Source organism: Tyto alba, unplaced genomic scaffold, assembly GCF_018691265.1.
Source record: "Tyto alba isolate M040663 unplaced genomic scaffold, T.alba_DEE_v4.0 Super-Scaffold_6, whole genome shotgun sequence".
Classification (NCBI taxonomy): Eukaryota; Metazoa; Chordata; class Aves; order Strigiformes; family Tytonidae; genus Tyto; species Tyto alba.
Window position 1 is genome coordinate 30347807 of NW_024881327.1, and position 18692 is coordinate 30366498.

The 18692-nt window shown below is 36.8% G+C and overlaps 1 protein-coding gene across 2 annotated transcripts in view; it reads right to left on the minus strand.

The window, feature by feature from the left end:
* Window positions 1-3781: 3781 nt before the first annotated feature.
* UBE2K (ubiquitin conjugating enzyme E2 K) overlaps window positions 3782-18692 on the minus strand; it is a 41443-nt gene continuing 26532 nt past the window's right edge. For both annotated transcript variants that reach the window (XM_042807716.1, XM_042807717.1), the window contains 4 exons: window positions 17550-17632; window positions 8173-8272; window positions 4407-4535; window positions 3782-4053 (listed from right to left, as the gene is read on the minus strand). In XM_042807716.1, the coding sequence (XP_042663650.1) occupies window positions 3979-4053; window positions 4407-4535; window positions 8173-8272; window positions 17550-17632 (387 nt within the window). In that variant the 3' untranslated portion in view covers window positions 3782-3978. The remainder of the gene's footprint in view (window positions 4054-4406; window positions 4536-8172; window positions 8273-17549; window positions 17633-18692) is intronic.

Here is an 18692-nt window from a genome sequence, read left to right on the forward strand (position 1 = left end):
ACAGTTAGGCCTCCCCTCGCGCTGCAGAGGGAACACTTCCCCTTCACAGTCCACGACCAACGCACTAACCAAGAACTCCTGCTTGAAACTGTGTTTTGATTTTGCCCCCCTCCCCTTCTCCCTTCCCCGATTAAATAAGCAATCCATATGCTCTGCAGTGCCTAGTCTGATTCACAGCTGTTAAGCTTAAATTTGCATAGTTTAAATCTTTCTGTTACCCACACCATATAATGCAGACTTGGCATTACAAGGTAAGCTTCTTTCTGGCTATTTAATTCCTCCTTTCAGACAGCAACGACAAAAGATCCTATACTCCTTACGTCAGCGTTCCAACACTAATTTTACTTGGAAAACAGTTAAATACAATGATAATTAAAAAAACCCCAAGACATATTTCTACACCATTAGTACCTAATTGCTCAGATAAATACTACCAAACCAATTATAGTCAAGGCCCCATGTACTCTGTGGCAAGCTTTTTTAAACAAAAAAAATTAAGGTTTGGAATATGCAGAACGAATAGCACTAAGTGCCGCAGCTTTCCAGAAGGCTACGTTCCTAAGTTTTTGTCTCCAAAATGTACCAGTTTGTCACACTGAGAACACAGCTTGTTCGCAGAAGCAACGGGGGGAAGCTGTGAATTTGGCGAGTGGAGGTGGGATACAGTCAGGGCTTTTGGCACTCACGGGAAAACGGAGGCTTTTGGCAACAGGAAAGGGCCTTTCTCCACCTCTGCACAAAGTTGTACTTTACTCTTTGAGGAACGGGACGAGACAGGACTCTCTTGTTCCCCAACAACAAAAGAAACGAGGGATAAGCCACTTCGCTGGCTGCCCGTTAAAACACTCAGCAGTGAAATCTGATTGATGGTCTGGCAAATCACTAAGTGTCAATACCGACACCTTGTTTATACAAATGGGGCCATTTTGACTTCAAAATTACTGTTTCGAGCCGTCTTCTTACACGAGAGAGGAAGACAATGCAGGATTTATTCGTACTTGGGAAGCAACTGCACCCACGTTTTGTGCTCCTGTTGTAAGGAAGCGGTAAAGGTGCAGCCCGAGCCCGCAGCTGGAGCGGGCTGCGCGGCAACTCCACGTCTGTGAATGCACAGGGCCCTGAATATAGCAGTGGTCAGTCGTACAGAAAACAGAACTACCGTTTTGTATGTACAAAAACTCACAATGATAAACTGCACACTAACAGCAAAATTCCTAGGGCTCAGCCCCAGCTGCAGTTAACCTAACCTCGTGCAACACTATCCCTATCTTCAACTCTGATAATTACCAAGAACACAAACACATTCCTTATAAAGGACTCGCATGTCAAAATTCAGAGGGACTTCAGACCACAGACGTCTCCTTAATGCTGGGGTAACGTTTCCTTCCCAGCTCGCTTCGTGAGAAGCCTCCCCCCTGCCAGCACCTGAGCTAGCACCAAGATATTGCTGCTACCGAGCACGCGGAGGGAGGGCAAAAACCAGCATCCAACATCTGTACATAAGGGGAAAGGGGAAGGCCAAGTGTTTCGCAGTAGAGAAGAAAATGAGGTAACTTCATGAGAGAAGTCAAACTTAACAGGGCGTCTCAGAGGTGACCCTGCTCACCTAAGAACCATTTCTTCTTTTCTCCCCCTCCCGCTTTCCCTGGCTTCCTTTATCCCTTCACATACTGTTGGAAAAACCTGCTGTTCTTAGGAGACTAATCTTAATCTTACCAAAAGACACGGTCAGAAGCCTGTAACCGAGAAGTTTTATGTCCCCTACAATGATTTCCAAGTTCTTTCTTTTGATAAATAGCAGCGAAGAACAAGGGAAAGTAGTCAGCAATTTATAATTACCACCAGGGTAAAAAAAAAAAAAAAAAAAAAAAAAAGGTGTTGATGTCATCAAGAAGTTCTTAGCCTGTATAACAGAAAAGACAGCAACTTGAGATTAACACAAGTGGCATTTTGCCATAGTTTCCTACCGCCCCTGGTTTTCACCTAAAAAACCAGCTGAACAGTAGCAGCTTCTTGTTAAAAAAATAAATAAATATAAGGAAAGACAAACCAACTCAATTCCTTTGGCATCATTGCAAATGATTTACACTAACTCAAGAAAACTGATCACTGACTACACCTTAAAAAGCAGTAAGTATAAAGACTAAGCAAATGCATTTAGTATTGCACTGATATGAGTTCAAAGTATTCGCTGTCTGTGCCCTGAAATATTTTAAGTTTGGACACATCAGACAGAGCAGTATAGGGAACATCCCTGAACTAGCTAGGTCCCTAGAGCTCTCTTGCCTGGTTCTGTTCCCCTACCACTACGCTCCAGATATTTAACAGATACAATAATGTTCCTGATTTCCTCTAGTATGATTTAGAAACAGACTGTCTATGAAGTGCGAAACTATTCCAACTTGTACTTCATAGCTCCAGAAAAACCCCACACAGACGTGTATTTCCCCGCCCCATTAATCCACAGTTTAGGAGAAAAAAAACAGTCATGGAAAAGATGACTTATACAGTACTCCATTATCCACAATCCCCATTCTCTAGTCTCAGGATTTCTCTGAACTTTCTTGTCAGATATATTTTCAAAAGTTAGCATCATATTCACAAAGACATTGCAGCTCTCTTTAAATAGATGTACTAGCATTTGAAGTTGCAAAACTAATAATTTTCAAGCTTCTGCACTCAGGATGAAATGTCATTTTAATATGAGTAAAAAGACTGACTGTATGTACAAGCCAAGATAAGATTTCAGTTCTCGTTTATCAGAAACATCAATCCAAAAGAAAGCTAAATTGAGAACACACTTCTACTTCTATGTGCATTTGAAGTATGTACAGTAAAAACACCAACACAGCCTCCATGTGTCAACTAGAAAAAAATGCAAGCAAGGATGAATTTTAAAGTACCTGGTAAGCAATCCTTAAATTGAAGCCAAAATAAAGCTAGAAAACCGCTGCAAAAAACAGCTGATTGCATCATATCAAGTACTCGAAGAAAAATCTCTTTAATTCTCAGTACACTACAGAATCAGCTTTTTCCTCCTTCAAACCCAGTGAAATCATATTATCCAGAATGTACTGAAGAACATTTTACATCTATTGAAGACAAGAAAAAAAAAAAAAAAAAAAAGAAAAAAGGAAAGAAAACCAGCTCCATCTTTTTGTGCTGTATCGAGCCATACTCCTCATGAGATTGTGTAGAAAACATGATGGATGAAAATCATTACCGATAATTCAAAAAATATTTCTTGAAGTGGAGCCTAGACTACTTCAAATGGCACACATAATACCCACAGATGAGGAAACATAATTTAGTGAGGATTTTCAGCTGTATGATGTAAGGGAGAGGAGAAACAGGTTTCCCAATTAATAAGCTAGAAAGAAACTGGTTCTGAATAGGTCACCATTTGGAACTTTGGGTAAGTCTTGAAAGTCTTTCAGGATTAAAAAGTTACAAGAACACTCGAGTATTTCAATGGTGCTCCCTTCAGCGACCCTACCTAATATGTCTATTAAGTACAAGCATGCAAATATAGGTCAATCCACAGGCACATAGGATCCATGTTAAAAACAGTAAGATAGCTGTGATGAGTGGCACCAACAATTTTGATGACTAACACTCCAAAATGTTGCTTTCTGAATTACTAAAAATCCTGAAGCAAGTTCCTGCTAGTCTTCGTCACACTGCTAAACACTAAAGTAGGCATGTTTTTCCCCCATTATTTTAGCTGAGCTCAAAGAATTTTTACAATATTTAGTAAGAAAAAAAATTAAAGTATTTCCCCTTTTTAAATTTACACAGACGTTTAATTAGCTTTATTTACAGAGCGGTTTTTTCAGTCTCCAATAGTGCCTAGATAGCATCATCAGGCAAGAGTGCCAGTTTTAAAAGAGAATCTATATAGAATCCTAAAAATAACAGATGGTGATGCTCCTCCAGAAGGGGCAAGCTGGACTACTGAAGCAGCTCTCTCTACATGGCTCAGTTACTCAGGAGTAATTCTGTTGCAGTCTCTACATCCCATGATTTTGAAGACAAGGCCACTATTACTGCATTCTGCAATGAGAAAACAAAAGCAGTATTTTCAGTGTGTGAACCTGCAGCTCCGAGAAGTGGAATGAAAAGTTCACAGGTTAATCAGTATACATTACGTTTCCATTTGTTAAGTCCTACCTATTAATTTACAGAAAAAAACGTTTCAATAAAAACAAAGGTAGTTCACAAGTTGTACTAATAAACTAGTATTTTAAAACTTTGATTCTTAAAAATAATTAGCAAAGCAGAATGATTAGACCTACAAAAGGTCATGGAAGTAGTGAGTCTACTTTAGTCCACTAATAACTCCCTGTATTTGTACACATATATTTGCCCTGCCCCTGCTGAAAAATATTTAAGTTATATATACTTACCCTATCAAAGCCCATAGCACAAAGGTTTTCTATTTTTTTGGTGTATTCTGGACTAGAAACTGGTGCTCCAGCATACACATGTGCCCAAAGTCGAGCTGTCTGTTTAAACATTTCTGGATTTTGTTTGTACTACACAAAAGAGAGAGGGGGGAGAAGGGGAAAGTTAAATCAGCTCAGCAATCCAACCAAAAAGTGAGATGATACGGCAGATTCCAACCCATCATTCTTTCTACAATAGCTTCAACAGTGTTTCACACTGATCAGACTGCTATTTTTGAAATGAAATTTGGAAGTGAGGATTACACACAGAGTAAACCTATGCAAGCATTTGCTTTAATGTATTTGCCTTTATGTTAAATTACACACGAGAGGTATTTTATGTGTACAATCAGGTACTGCCTCAATTGCACTGATCAAAAGTAAAGCAGCTATATTTAGTACAGCTACTGAACATTTATATTCAGTGTGGCAGAGCACAAATTATCCCAACATTAGTATCCCCCGACTGCACATACTGCATACTACTCCAATGTATTTCCACATTCACTTAAAAATATGCCTTGTTTTATACACTGCAAGTAGGTCTGCAGTTTTTCAGTCAGGGCTGACACTCTACTACCAGGCTTCCTCCTGAGAATAAGGATATTGATAGAATATGTGACACAAGAACGGCTGAAAAATGGGTGAGCATATGCAAAAAGCCAGGAAGCTACAACTCGCTTCATGCAAGCTATTATTTATCAGGAAAAAAAAAAAATGCCGTGCATGTAAATATTATTGTGCACCAATCTCATCACTAACAAAGTTTTCTAATAAACAACAGAATGGACTTTATCACAGAGTTTTCAGCCTGTGCCAAGAACTCAAAAGCCAAAAAATGTGGTCATCTGTCATAAATTGTACTCAGAAAAGCAAGATGAGTTTCCTATTTTAGAAACTGTTGTGTGTAATATCAAGTTTAAGTTTTTGTATTTGAAAAAAAAAAAAAAAACCTCTTTCCCTTAATTATTACACTTTTAAAAAGTATTTTCACCTTTACATACATAATAAATTTTAGTGCTAAATAATGAGACAATATATTGGGAAATATATTATTTAAATATTTAGATGCATTATAAGGACAGAAACATGGCTGATTATCATTCTAAGAATTTTATTCATACATGAAAATAACAATTAAATCTATAAAGCACTGTCAAAGTGAATACAATACTTTTTACTGCTGTACATTTCATTTTACCTCTCCTACAGCAACACACACCAACTACACTGCACTGAGTGCATTGTACCCTTCCCACTAATACTGCTCTACATGAAGTAATTTGTATCTTTACTATCTGATTGTTAATGGCAAATTGAAACAAACATGGGAGACAATCTATTGTCAGAAACAACTCACTGTGTTATAAAATACAGTGGTTTGTAATAAATTTCTTTGGTTGTAATGACTAGAAAAGAAGAAGAATTAAGTTAAGCATCAGTAGCATCCCAAAGTACTATAGTCTTCTGCTCTTAAAAGATTTTCCCCCATTACTTTTTTTTATGTTTTTGAGAACACTGCCAAGCCTAGAAAACAACTTGCTGAAGTACAAAGGATTAGCCATGACTGTGTAAGTGCATTTTATTCAGAACTAGCTTTCAGTGTTCTATAAATAAAATTCCTTTTCTTAGGTATCCGTAAATAATCTAGCTTCTCACTGAATTGAGAAAAGCCTAAAGGCACCTTTTACTGATGTCTCTATATCAGGAATCTGAGGCAGTTAATGTTGCTGTACTAAAAAAAAAAAAAAAAAAAAAAGGCAACTAGTTGAAGTAGTTTTAACACCAGAGAGTTGGTGTCTGAAAATACTGCCATTACTCAAACAGGAGATTGCTCTGTGTTCTCCCTGAGATTCAGCTCAAGAGCTTGTAGGACGCTGCCATTTACCTGGACAGCTTAGTAGTCTAACAAGTAGTTTAGTAAATTAGCATAATGAAAAACGAGTGTGGAGGGTAACTAATTCCTTGTGAATTTTTGTTTTGGAAAAAAAAAAACCCACCCAAACTAAAGACCTCACCACCAAATAAAACACATGAAGGAACTGGGTCTTCACCACACCTCTGAAAGACATTCTAAACGCTTTCTATTTACGTACAAATGCTTCTAACTCAAGGCCAAACTCCAGTACAGTTTTCATGCGGGTATTTGCAGGGAACTGGAGAAACTGAATCTTCCCTGCATCAGCCATGCTACAGTCCCACTGGACACACCCCTACAAGCACCTCAGTGGCAGCCTGGAAAATTGCTCTTCAGAAGCTAGGAAGTTTCGTGAAGTTTTTTTGCCAGAGAAAAAACTCTTTCCAGCTCAAGTGCTTCTATGAGACTTACGATTCCCACACAAAGTTCTGCCATCGGGGCCCGAATGGGAAACACTATTGTTCTTTTTCACAAAGCAAAGAGTGGTTTTGTTTAATAAAGAGAGTGTGACAGCAAGGGCATGCATCCAGCAAGAACGACTGGTGCAGGGACATGCCTGGTGGCCTTGCTGGCCTTTGCAACCACTTTCCCTGGGCAGAACAATTCAGTCTGACAGAACTGTTTGGGGATGTTTGTTCCGAGCAGCCTTACAGTACTGCAGAACCCCACAAGCAGGCAAGCCTTCTGTACTGACTACCCAATATAGTAGTAGCAAACAGCTCTCCCCACCCAATGGTGCACTGGGCTACCTCCAATCTCCACGTTTCCTCCAAACCCCGACAGGTTTGATGAACTGCTGAGCTATCATCCTACACAAATTTTTAGAGGGAAGGAGTGCACACTTCGTCCCCCCATCCTGGAGGGTTCTGACTTGCAGGCAATATAGATGAGACTGTCGCTGGAAGAACCTTCCACTTTGTTTTTCTGTTACTGAAATATACCCTTGGTACCAGTCAATGGGGAAGCCAGGCCTTCTCTCTCTCTCTCTCTCTCTCTCTCTCTCCCCAGAACAAACAGGAAAACAACACGCACACACTTGGGACTTTGTTGAAAATCGTCAGACTACTATGTTATGGAATGACTGTTCCTATCCTTCATGAACACTTTAAATAGAACCATGTCATTCCTGGTACGGCATAAGATCCAATTGACATTTTATTATTACTACTTTTTATCAGTTACTGCTACTGTTTGAAAAGTAGCAAACTCCACTGATTACAGAATGCTTCTGATAACTGTTTTAGTCACTGGTTGAATTGGTATCCCAAGTACATGCAACGGTAAAATACACAGGATGCTTCATTCAAATAAATAGCTCCTAGGGATTAGGTGCAACAGTAATTCATCTAAAGACACTCTTCATAAAATTCTGACATTAAACAAATACAATGCTCAATGATATTAATCTGGAAGAGGAGCTACATACCAAGCCCAATCCAATTAACACCATCAAGTTAAAACTCATTTTAAACTAATACAACATTGCTTTTCTTATACTAGAAGCACCTCAGATTTTAAAGGCAAGTTATACTGGAATTCATTTTACTATGATGTTGTCTCCTGACATTTCTGACAAACTAAATAGGGAATAAAACTAAGAAAATAAACCTCACGACACTGTAAAATAACTGCTATTTACTCTGGAATCTAAAGAGTAAAGAGCACAAAACACCATGGTAATTCACACTTACTGTAAGGCAATTTTCCAATAAATTCTTTAAAATCTTTATCTCCTCCAAGGGCTGGGACCTAATCTGAGTTAGCAAAGGTTACAGAAGTGTTACAAACTCAGTCAACTGAGTGTCTTACCTGGTTTGCCACTACTGCATCTTGTGGATCATCTGGTTCTGCAGCTGCCAGCAATGCTTGCAGTGATAACAACACTGTTCGTAGAGTCATTGCTGCTGCCCTAAAATTAAAAATTTGAAAATGACTTTACCAGATCCCATGCTGGTACTCACCTTTGCTGCTGTATTAGTATCACAGAAGATATAAAGGTACACGTACAGACTGTAAGTTTAAGAATTGTACTTTTAAACTGCTGTAGCTTATAGTTATTAGATGCCATTATATATATATATATATATATAAATAGGGGTTTAAATCTGGACTTTCTTATTAAAAATGCTTTCTTAAGCTTTTGGAAAATACAGTCCTTGACCTACACATTTGACCATGCCCTCTTAACAGAATTAATTTCATCCGGAAAAAAAGCCAATATGAAGTCTGTGTAGTCCTTCCTCACTTCCATTAACAACACCTTGCGTCAAGTCAAGGTACTGAACAGGTGGCCCATGTGTGCTCCCTCTGCTGGCACTCTTCATAGCAAAATGGCATGTACAGTAATAGTGATCTATATTTTAAATACTTGTAACAGATAGGAATTTTATACATTAGATATCTTTTGCATTGCATCAGTTTTAATGTTACATTTTTCAATAAAATCTAACAATTTACATAGTGAATTACTACTGTAATAGCAGAAAGGTTCGGCTATTACAGAATGTGCAATTGAAAATATTATCTCAGCTTCCTCTCATTTCAACCTGACATGACTGATGGAAGCAGGAAAACATTCTGTAGTCATGATGGTGCTGTAAGGTCACTCTTTTGCCCCTGTGAAAGAACCTTGTTGAAGGTTGGTACTTCTGAGGTTCCATGTTCTCATCATTTATCTTGATCTCAAAGTATATTTAGAATAAAAGACTTCAATAATTTACTAAGGGAAAACCAAGTATGTTCATAAAAGTTAATAAATACTTAGAAAATTAAAAGTATGAAACTGTTACACACTGTAAATACAGAAAGTTGTAACTTTTAAAATATACAGTTTAATTAGATTTTGATCATGAATGCCTTCTCTGATCTACCATTTCAGCTGGCACACATTGGAAACCAAACAGGGACCCCACAGAATCTGTGAAAGCTCAACATTTCAGCTGATTTGAAGAGTTAAGTAGACTCTTAATTGTTCTGGCAAAGGCACAGATAAGATATTCAAGCCAATACACAAAACTGCTTACTCTGCTTAAATTGAAAGGTAAGTGGGGAAAACGTGGTATCTTAGATTTGAGCAAAATGGTTATGGCACATGAAATGCCAGAGGAAAGTTGTGAAACACAGGCATCCAACTTCTTACAGACAAACTGTTCAATTTTCAATCAACAGAACATAGTTTCTTCTTTTCAGAAGACTGAAAGTAAATGCAGAGAGTCTGTTAGAATGGATGGGGAAGAGTTTGACCTGATGGTCCAGATACAAAGAAAACAGTTTCCAAGTCTATTTCCAGTAGCAGATTTCAGAAATGTATGTGTTTTCCAGCACCGACGCACTGTATTGAGGTACCCTAGAGGAGTATCCTGATGAACCAAGACTAGATGATGGTAAACTGTCAGAGGTACAGATCTGATGCCCAAATATTATATTCCTAGATGCTTACATTTACAGCTTTCCTGCTATGTCACTAACCATTCAAATATGTCATTCTTCCCTAATTGTTTCTAATTCTAGAAGATTTTTCCTAGAAACTTACTTTTTTTTTTTTTTTTTAGCTTGATAATCATCACTGAGTTTTCACAGTGCGGTGTTCTACATCAAAACACAAGTGAGAAACACCCCAAGTGACAGAGATTTTAATTAGCACATATTGTCTCATTCCAATTGTCACATCAGCTTGAAGTCCCTCAAGTTGAACTTTGCAGACTTAAATCTTAAAAAAAAAACGCATGCTTTTAGATCTGAATTCTGACAAATTACAAAACCTTCACAAAATATAATTCTCCTTTTCCAAACCAATTCTTTTGTAACTTTTTTTTTTTTTTTTAGAATTTCAGATTCTCTTCCAGTTAAATTTAAGTATTTCAGGTTCCAAGTTGAATGCTTCTCTGAAGCCAAAGAATGTTTCTTTAAATTACGAAGATGGGGATTAAGTAGTAAGATTATATTTAATCAGATAAAGAACGCCTAGTTACTGAAACATTTCCTCAGTTGCGTGATGAGAGCCTAACACAGTAAATTCAAGAGTACAAAGCATCTTGGTTTTCCACACCGAAATCACACACACAAAAACCTCAGTAAAAGACCATAGAAATATTTTTGCTTTACATGTACCTATGCTATTTTACACTTCCAATTTCCTGTTCTTTGTGATCTCTACTGGTTTATACTGTCTTGAAATGAATCCATTTAATGTACACATTGATGACATCATTCACAGTGGTATCCACTAGTATTAAATGAATGTAATGCAACATGTTTACTATTGCAGCATTCAGGTGTCACAGAATGCCAAGTCCTTCAGGCCCTACCATGCTCAAATGGGTTTAACCATATTTATTTTTATGCAGTGAATTTCAGAAACTACCACATCCACCACACACTATAAAACCTAAAGTCTTTTTTTCCCAGTTAAGAAATTTTATTACACTATGTAGTGCAGTTTTAAAGACAGACTTAACATGATATATCTATTACCTGTAATTGATACTGTAGTTACTTTCACCAAATAAAAGCTGTTCTGCATTCTCCTTTACAGAAATCATTCTACTTGAGACATCTGAAAATACTGCCATTATTTAAAGTAGAGAAGACAACATGAAAGGGGTCGCAGCCACTTGTGCCACTTTTACATATAATTTACTTCCATTTCCACTGTACCTTCTAGGAGTGGAAAATATCCCTTGAGGAGCAGGGGGCATTACTATGGACCAAATGTGCCAAGAACACAAGTTCTGTGCTGGCTGCAGCCATCTCTGGCTTTCAAGACTGCTAGGCCCTTTCAGTCCCTGTTCATCTGTTACGTTTGTAGATTTTTATATAAAGCATACTGGGACTTGAACTTCTGTTCTGACATTCCAATTTCAAAATGAGTAATAAAAATAAGTACCTCATCCATTTGGATATACAGATGGCTATATGCGCAGAGAATTCAAACTAAAATAATAAGTTTATAGACAAGACTAGTTTAGCTACATATGTGAAAAGGTTTAAAAACATAGTTTACAACTTATTTTCAAGTCTCATGTCTCAAAATGACTTTCACATCTCATGCATAATAAGACAAATTCTTCACTGGACACAAATGTTTAAAGAAGTATCCTTAAATCATAAAAGAAAACCTGTTACAGCTTCAGCTGCTGTTTGTATTTAAAAAAAAAGGCAATTAAAACTCGTGATTAATGGTAAAAAAAAAAAATCTGACATATTTTGTGTAACTATCACACACCCATGTAACATTTTCTACCTTTAGGATACCAATTAGCTTTCCTGTTCAAAGAAAGTAAAAAAGTCTAGTTATTTTCTACATAGCTTAGTCTTCATTTTTCAGACATAAATTAAGATTCCCAGAAGAAACTGGGGGGACAGATAAAAATAGATTTTTGTCTCCCAAGTATCTTAAAAAACTCTTCTTCCTTACCATTACCTTTGTTTGGGAGAATAAAGTGAATGGAGACGACTAGAACTACATTTACAGACATTAGTAAGGCAGGACTTGTCCATCATCAGCAGAACAAAAACAATTCTTACCATCAGTTCTGGAAGAAAAAAATCTATGCCAATAGCAGCACAAAACTAAAAAACCCAATGCACACCCCCACCCACATCCCCACAAGCTAGAGAAGAATGTGCTGCAAGAATTTTATTTTCCTTAAAATGAAATTCCAGTGGAAAGATACGCATCTTCTGCATTTTCCAGTGCTCCTCAAGGATTTATTTTTTCCAGAATAGAATCCTGGGGGAAAAAAAAAAAAAAATCTCCAACTCTTCCTACATTTGAAGTTTATTTCTAGGTGTGGATTTATGAACAACATCTCATGGAGTTCAAGCAATTCCCTTTGGTAACTCAAGCTAGCTGCACACTTGGGTTTTAGGTTTTTTCTCTCCTCCTTGCCAAAGGCAAGGTTTTGTATCACTCCTGACAGACTTCTGTCTATTCCATTCTTAACTGAAGCCTCACAAGTTTCTTGGAAAATCTATTTCAATGCTTCACCATGCTTGGTATTCTGCATGCTAAAATGGCTTTCCAATCCTTCACTGTAGGTCATATTTGCTTAGACCTTCATTCTTGTTACTTTACTCCAGATTTTTCCTATCATTCCCATCTTTCTTGGAATACAACGCTCAAAGTAGGTACACTACTCCAATGGAAGCCTGACCCATCATAAATAAAAAGCAGACAGCTGATATCATGAGTTCTGCAGGTAAAACTTCCTACATCCCAGCATCCTATTTGCCTTGCACATGACATTACTGGCTCACGTTTTCTCCTAAAGTTTACAGTAACTCTCGACTCCTAACTCCAACCCAAAATGCTGCTTAGCCATGCTTGGCTTGCAAGTCTGACATCTACGAAATGGGAAAAATGGTCAGTAACATCTCTACCAGTGAGCTGCAGAGAGCTCACTACAGGGAAGCACGCTTCCACTGAGAACTTCAAACTAGAAACTTCCACTCCAGACATCCTAACCAAAAACCAGGCTTTCTACTGGCACTACGTTTGTTAAACAGCAAGGAAAACCTGAAGTGAAGCAGAAGAAAGCAAGCTGATATATATTTTATTCACTTACACTGTTTTTTTCCTTTTTTTTTTTTTTTTTTTTTTTTTTTTTTTTTTTTTTAGGTAATATCTTGGATCAATTCCATTAAAAAAAGAGCACCCCTAGTTTGGATTAATACAGTGATAATATTGAAAAGTATGGTGAGCTAGCTGTGCCCAGCATGCCTGAAGTAAGAAATTTCTTACCTTTTGATGAGCTGAAAGAGTCTTAAGAGGATTATGAAACACTGTCAGTTCTTCTTCATTTTTAAAGGCTAAGTAATTTTCCATTTAGGAAGTTTTTACTTATGTTCTGTACATTCCTCTCTGGAAACAATCTCTCTAGATACTCTGAGAGGTAACCAAGCAGAACAGCAGCAACAGCTACAGCCAGCAGACTGTTGCTCCACTCTGTCAACCAAACATGGCTATTGGGAACAATTTTTAAATTTTATTTGTATTTTTTTTTAAATAATCTGCAATGTTTTTTCCATTTGTGAAATAATTGAGCTTGTTAATCCAAGAGAAAAGATCTGAGAGCTTGTATCAAGGGCTTATGGAATCTGTAAGGAGGGAAGAAATGAATAAGGCCTTTGAGTGGAAGCCTGTTGTATAGTCACTATTTACAGGAGAAATACAAGACTGGGCACCCATTAGGGAAAAAAAAAAAAAAAAAAAGAATAGCTTTGACATAGTGCAGGGAGGGAAAACCAGCCTGCTTGCTGAAGAGTTCCCTCAAATAATATTAATATTCTCTGCATTTTTCTTAAAGCTTTAAAGAGGCTCAGTACTCCTCAAACACCCTGAACAAAACCCAGCAGTTTCAGATGCTCAAGAAGATGATTACTACAAGCTGGCTTTTGCTTATGTATCTTATAGTAATGATTTCTGCATCTCAATTAAAACTGAAGTGTGAATCCTCCAGTACAGACACTATGGAAATATATTATTCTTATTCTTTTTATTTCCACTGTCAAAACCACAACAGTCAAGAGTTTTTTGTGGCCATGCACATAGCCACAACACATTTGCTTGATAATCACTGCTCAAGAGATTTATGCAGAACAGCTTTCATGTAATTTAGCTTTCAGGTTTCAATGAACAGTATTAGATACATTTTTTTATTTAAGAATAAAATCTTGAGACAGAATACTAGCGTGGAAGATAAATATAGGCTACAGTAAGTGAAACCACATAACAAAAGTCACATCAGATCAGCATAAAGAGTATTCCTTTTATAAAATCATATGCCAGTTTTAATTCTACCAGCAAACAGTAGCTGTTTTGCAAACAAACTGGCATAACAGGTATTTACAAATCTAAACATGATGAAAATCCACATCTGCAAAGAATTTCAGCATCAAGCATATACTGTGGAGAAAGAATTTCATTTAACTCATTAAAAAATCATTTAAAGACATTACTTTGCAAACTGATAAAACCCCCTGCCAATACGCAGAACTATATCTCAACTATGCTTATTAGAATAGAAAATCATTATCATGGGATGGGTGAGTAGAGAAGAGACTTTTTTTAACTATACAAACACATTAAATTCTTTGTATTTGCATTCGCCATATGAGTATTTTATCAGTTTATTAACTCTTTAAGAAACCCCATAGGCCCAAATTCTGTCCTTCAACTCCCACTGACCTCACTGAAAAACAAATACGCACTGGAATTTGAGACTCACATTTAAACACAGCAACAAGAGCAGCATTATTCAGTTAAGAACATTACAAGTCAATGAAGTGGCACTTCAGAAACAGAGCTTGTTACTAAAAGATTTGATGAAAGACTGTGGAACAAAATATATTTTCTTGAGCACACCTATTAGAATATTTCACAATTGCATTTGTCCCATTTACCTTTGAATAGTTGTTAAAATCTATTAAATATTAAACTATCAAGGTTGGGGAGAGTTTTGCTTGGGTTTGTTTGTTTGTTTGCTTTCTAATGAAACTATCATTTTATTCAAATCACCGTTCAACCTACACATACAGAAAACTTAAACATGGTGATGTGGGCATTTCTCTGTTTAAACTGCTAAACCAACATACACAGAAGAACAATAAACAACTTAATATTAACCGTTCATATGGCTTAGGAAGTTTTAGGAAGCTACTCAAAAAAAGTCTTATCTATGACAATACTGAAATCTTTCAAACAAGAAAGGATGGAGGTACGCACAACCATTTCCTCTTCTCCAAAGAACCAGAGGCTTTGACAACCACTTCAACAACGGTCAAGCAATTTTTGTTTACCATTCTATCATTAAAAAACAAATCTTACAAAGAGCACCACTAGAAAATGAAGGTATCACGACATTAAGAACCATTTTCAAAGAGATTATAGTATATAGGAAGCTTCCCCCTCGCCCCCCCCAGCAAGTTCTGTGAAATTCTTTACTTCATGCTTCCCAATGAAGACAGAGTTTCAAAGGAAGAGTTTAATAACATATGTAAGTGGCACAATACTGGTGCTCCCTGTGCCAGCCAGTGTAAATACACAGAAGGCAAGTTCTTGTTCTAATACTCTTACTTTGTATACATGTCGGTGAAGTATTAATGTCTTGGGGTTTTTTTGTCAGGCAGAACTAAGACACAGATTGTTATCTGTGTTATTTGTGCAAGATCTAACTTTCAAAGATTACAAGAACTCCTCTCCTGTTCTTCTCTTCCAAATTTCAATGGTTTTGACTAAAATAAAGAAAAAAAAAAAAAGTTGAAGCTCATTATTTCTTTAGGTCTTTGTTGCCTTTTGGTATTTTATATTTTTTTAGCTTGATCAGCCACTGGAAAGGCCAGAAACTTTAATCTTGAAAGCTATTAACTGCTTCATTCTTAAATCAGCAGTTTAGGGATAAGACTGAAGTCACAATGCTTGGCAATGCTGAAAGACAACAGAAGACCTGTTCCAGGGCTGGAAACCAAAATGCGCTCTCCTGAATCCTAGTCCACTGCTATGGAAGCAAGATCATCCATCCTTCTCCGTAGAAAACACTAATTAGGCAATACATTAAAGTGATGTGAAGATAACAAGAAAATGTTAAAAAAAACACTGTTATTTTGGTTTTAATGCAAAATGTGATAAATAAGCATGATTTCTGCTAGGGACCATTTTTCCTTCCAAGTTTCTAGTGGAAAAACCCTCCAAAATTTGTTTTGCAAAAAAAAAAACCCAAAAAAAAAAAACAAAAAAAAAAAAAAAAAAAACAAAAAAAAAAAACCCAAACAAATTAAAAAAACGCATCCCAAACAAATAACCCAAACCCAAACCAAATTAAAAAACAAATCCAACACACAAACCAACCATCCAACCTCATGCCCATTCACTCATCTGGTTTAGAGTATGATCTCTCAGGAAACTATACTGGGACAGCTGAAGAGTCATTAATCTCCAGTATACTTGTAGGGTGGTATGAATAACTAGGTGCAGGTACAGAAGTGCACTGGCTTTACTGACAGAAAAATTATACCACGTACTATAGCATGTATGTTGAAAGCTTCTACTGCCTGAGAGAATATCAAGTGTTTCAAGACAGTAAGGAAAAATATACAGTTCCAGAAATTAAAAAGACAACAGCTTATAATTATTATGATTTTAGTAACTGACACTATCCCGTGTCACATGATTTGCATAATCTAATCACTCTGTAAGAGACAAATACACTGGAAGTGTCTCCTGCAAGACCTCAACCCAAGCTTTCTGTTCCAGAGTTTCTATTCCAAATCCAACCAATGTCTGCTAGACCAACAGCAGTCTTGATGAAGTTGTTGAATTTAAAAGCATTTGAAGCTTGTATGGATTAGATATTGATATTATCTGCTGGGGAAAAACAGTCCTATTCTTTTGGGGCAGACTTGGCAGAAAATAACAAAGATTAATTCCATTCATGTTAGACATCACATCTATCATACAATTGGTGCATACAATCTTTAAACCACATGAAATGTATCCCTTGAAAAAACAAACGAACAATGAGTACAGCTGTTACAGTCTGGACACTTACAGGTCTATTCCATAGATTTTGGCTATTAAAACTTTTTCAGGAACATTAAGTAATCAGAAGTCAGCAACTGACCAGCAACTAAAAGACAAATGGTTTACAGAGGTGCAAATCATAAATACGTCAGTGCTAATTGAGACACAGAATGAGTATGGCCAGTCGTCTTCTCCTTTTCCTACTGCTGACTAGTAACCTTTTATATTCCCAGACTCACTTCATACATTGTTTTAGCTCTATCAGAACTCATTTTTATTTGGAGGTAGAAGTCAAGAATCAGAATGACGATAAACACTTGGGTTTTTTTCTACTTACACCTCAGGAGGCTGAAAGGACACAATTCAGGACATAACTCCTACAAAAACACCCAAAACTTCAACAACAATGAAATGTTCACCCTAACCCTAGTGTAAAAATTTTTGGAAAAGCTCTCTATGCATATAGTATCTACTTAGTACTTTCCAAAATTACCAGCCAGTCATTTCATTTGCATATTTTCAACTCGAAATACTACACTGAAATATTGTAATCTTTAAGGATATCTCAGATTACAAATGCAAAGTGAAAAGCAATATAAGCTGTTGTCTTCTATCCAGGACAGTAGTATATTCAATTTTGCACATTTAAATCCATATGGAATCTTACCATTGATCTTTCAGAATATCCAAACAAATGGCCCCAGTGACTGAGCTAATATTAGGATGCCATATTTTGGTGATAAACCGCACCTAGAAGACAATTTTTGAAAACAAATATTGTTAGTAAATGCAATATATTAAGTAAATATTTTAAATGCACCATTTCTAATAATCTTACAAAGAAATATACTAATTTAGAAAATATCAAGCTAAACCACAGAACTAAGATATGTGATACCACTTATTTCAGGAGGCTTCAAGTTTGCAAGGCCATTTGTTAGACAGAGCCTTATTTTACTTGAAGCCAGACTACTGCCTGTTGGAGGACAGGAAACTCATCCCTGACTGCTCTCCCACACACTGTCATGTATGCACATCCCTGCATCACATAAAATCATTTAGAAATATCCTCCAGCAGTACCAGTATTTTGACATAAGCAGATGGTCAAATACTGACTTAAAAACTACCAGCATCGTAAACGCCAGAAGTCCACTTTCAGTCAAGTGAAACAGGTCCCTGAACTCTTAACGTAGGCATTGGTTCTCACTGTTCAGCTACATTATTGGTAGCTACAGAAGTATTATAAAAATTTCCTTGACGAATGCTACTACTTCTATAACCATCCAGTCTCATCACTCATGAGCAGAAAGCTCTTCAACAAACCAAAACTTAACCAGATTACAATTATTTTTCTTTGCTGTTGAAAGGATCTAGTCCCAGCATTCACTCATTGATCACGTCCATATTTTTACACTAAAATAAAGTGCATTCATGATCACAAAGCATGATTTTTTTTTTAAGACACTGAGGAAGCTAAAAGCAGCATTTTCTTTTAAAAGTCTCAAAACCCAAAGCTGTCCTCTGAAAGGAATATGTACATGCCTTTAGAAAATTCTCCTTCATTTTCTTCAAACCCCTTATTTCAGGTTGCACTTTAACTGCCTTCTAATGACTTTGACCTGTCTCTCTGTTTCTCATCTCTAGCTCCTCACCCCAAACTTCTGACAAACATTTTATGTATAGCACAGATATTTCAACTTTTTCCTCTGATCTGCAAGCAAATCAGTGCAGAGAGCACATTATTTGTCAGGTATCACAACAAAAGACCGTACATACAGGGCTATAATAAAATCAGTACAATCATGGTGT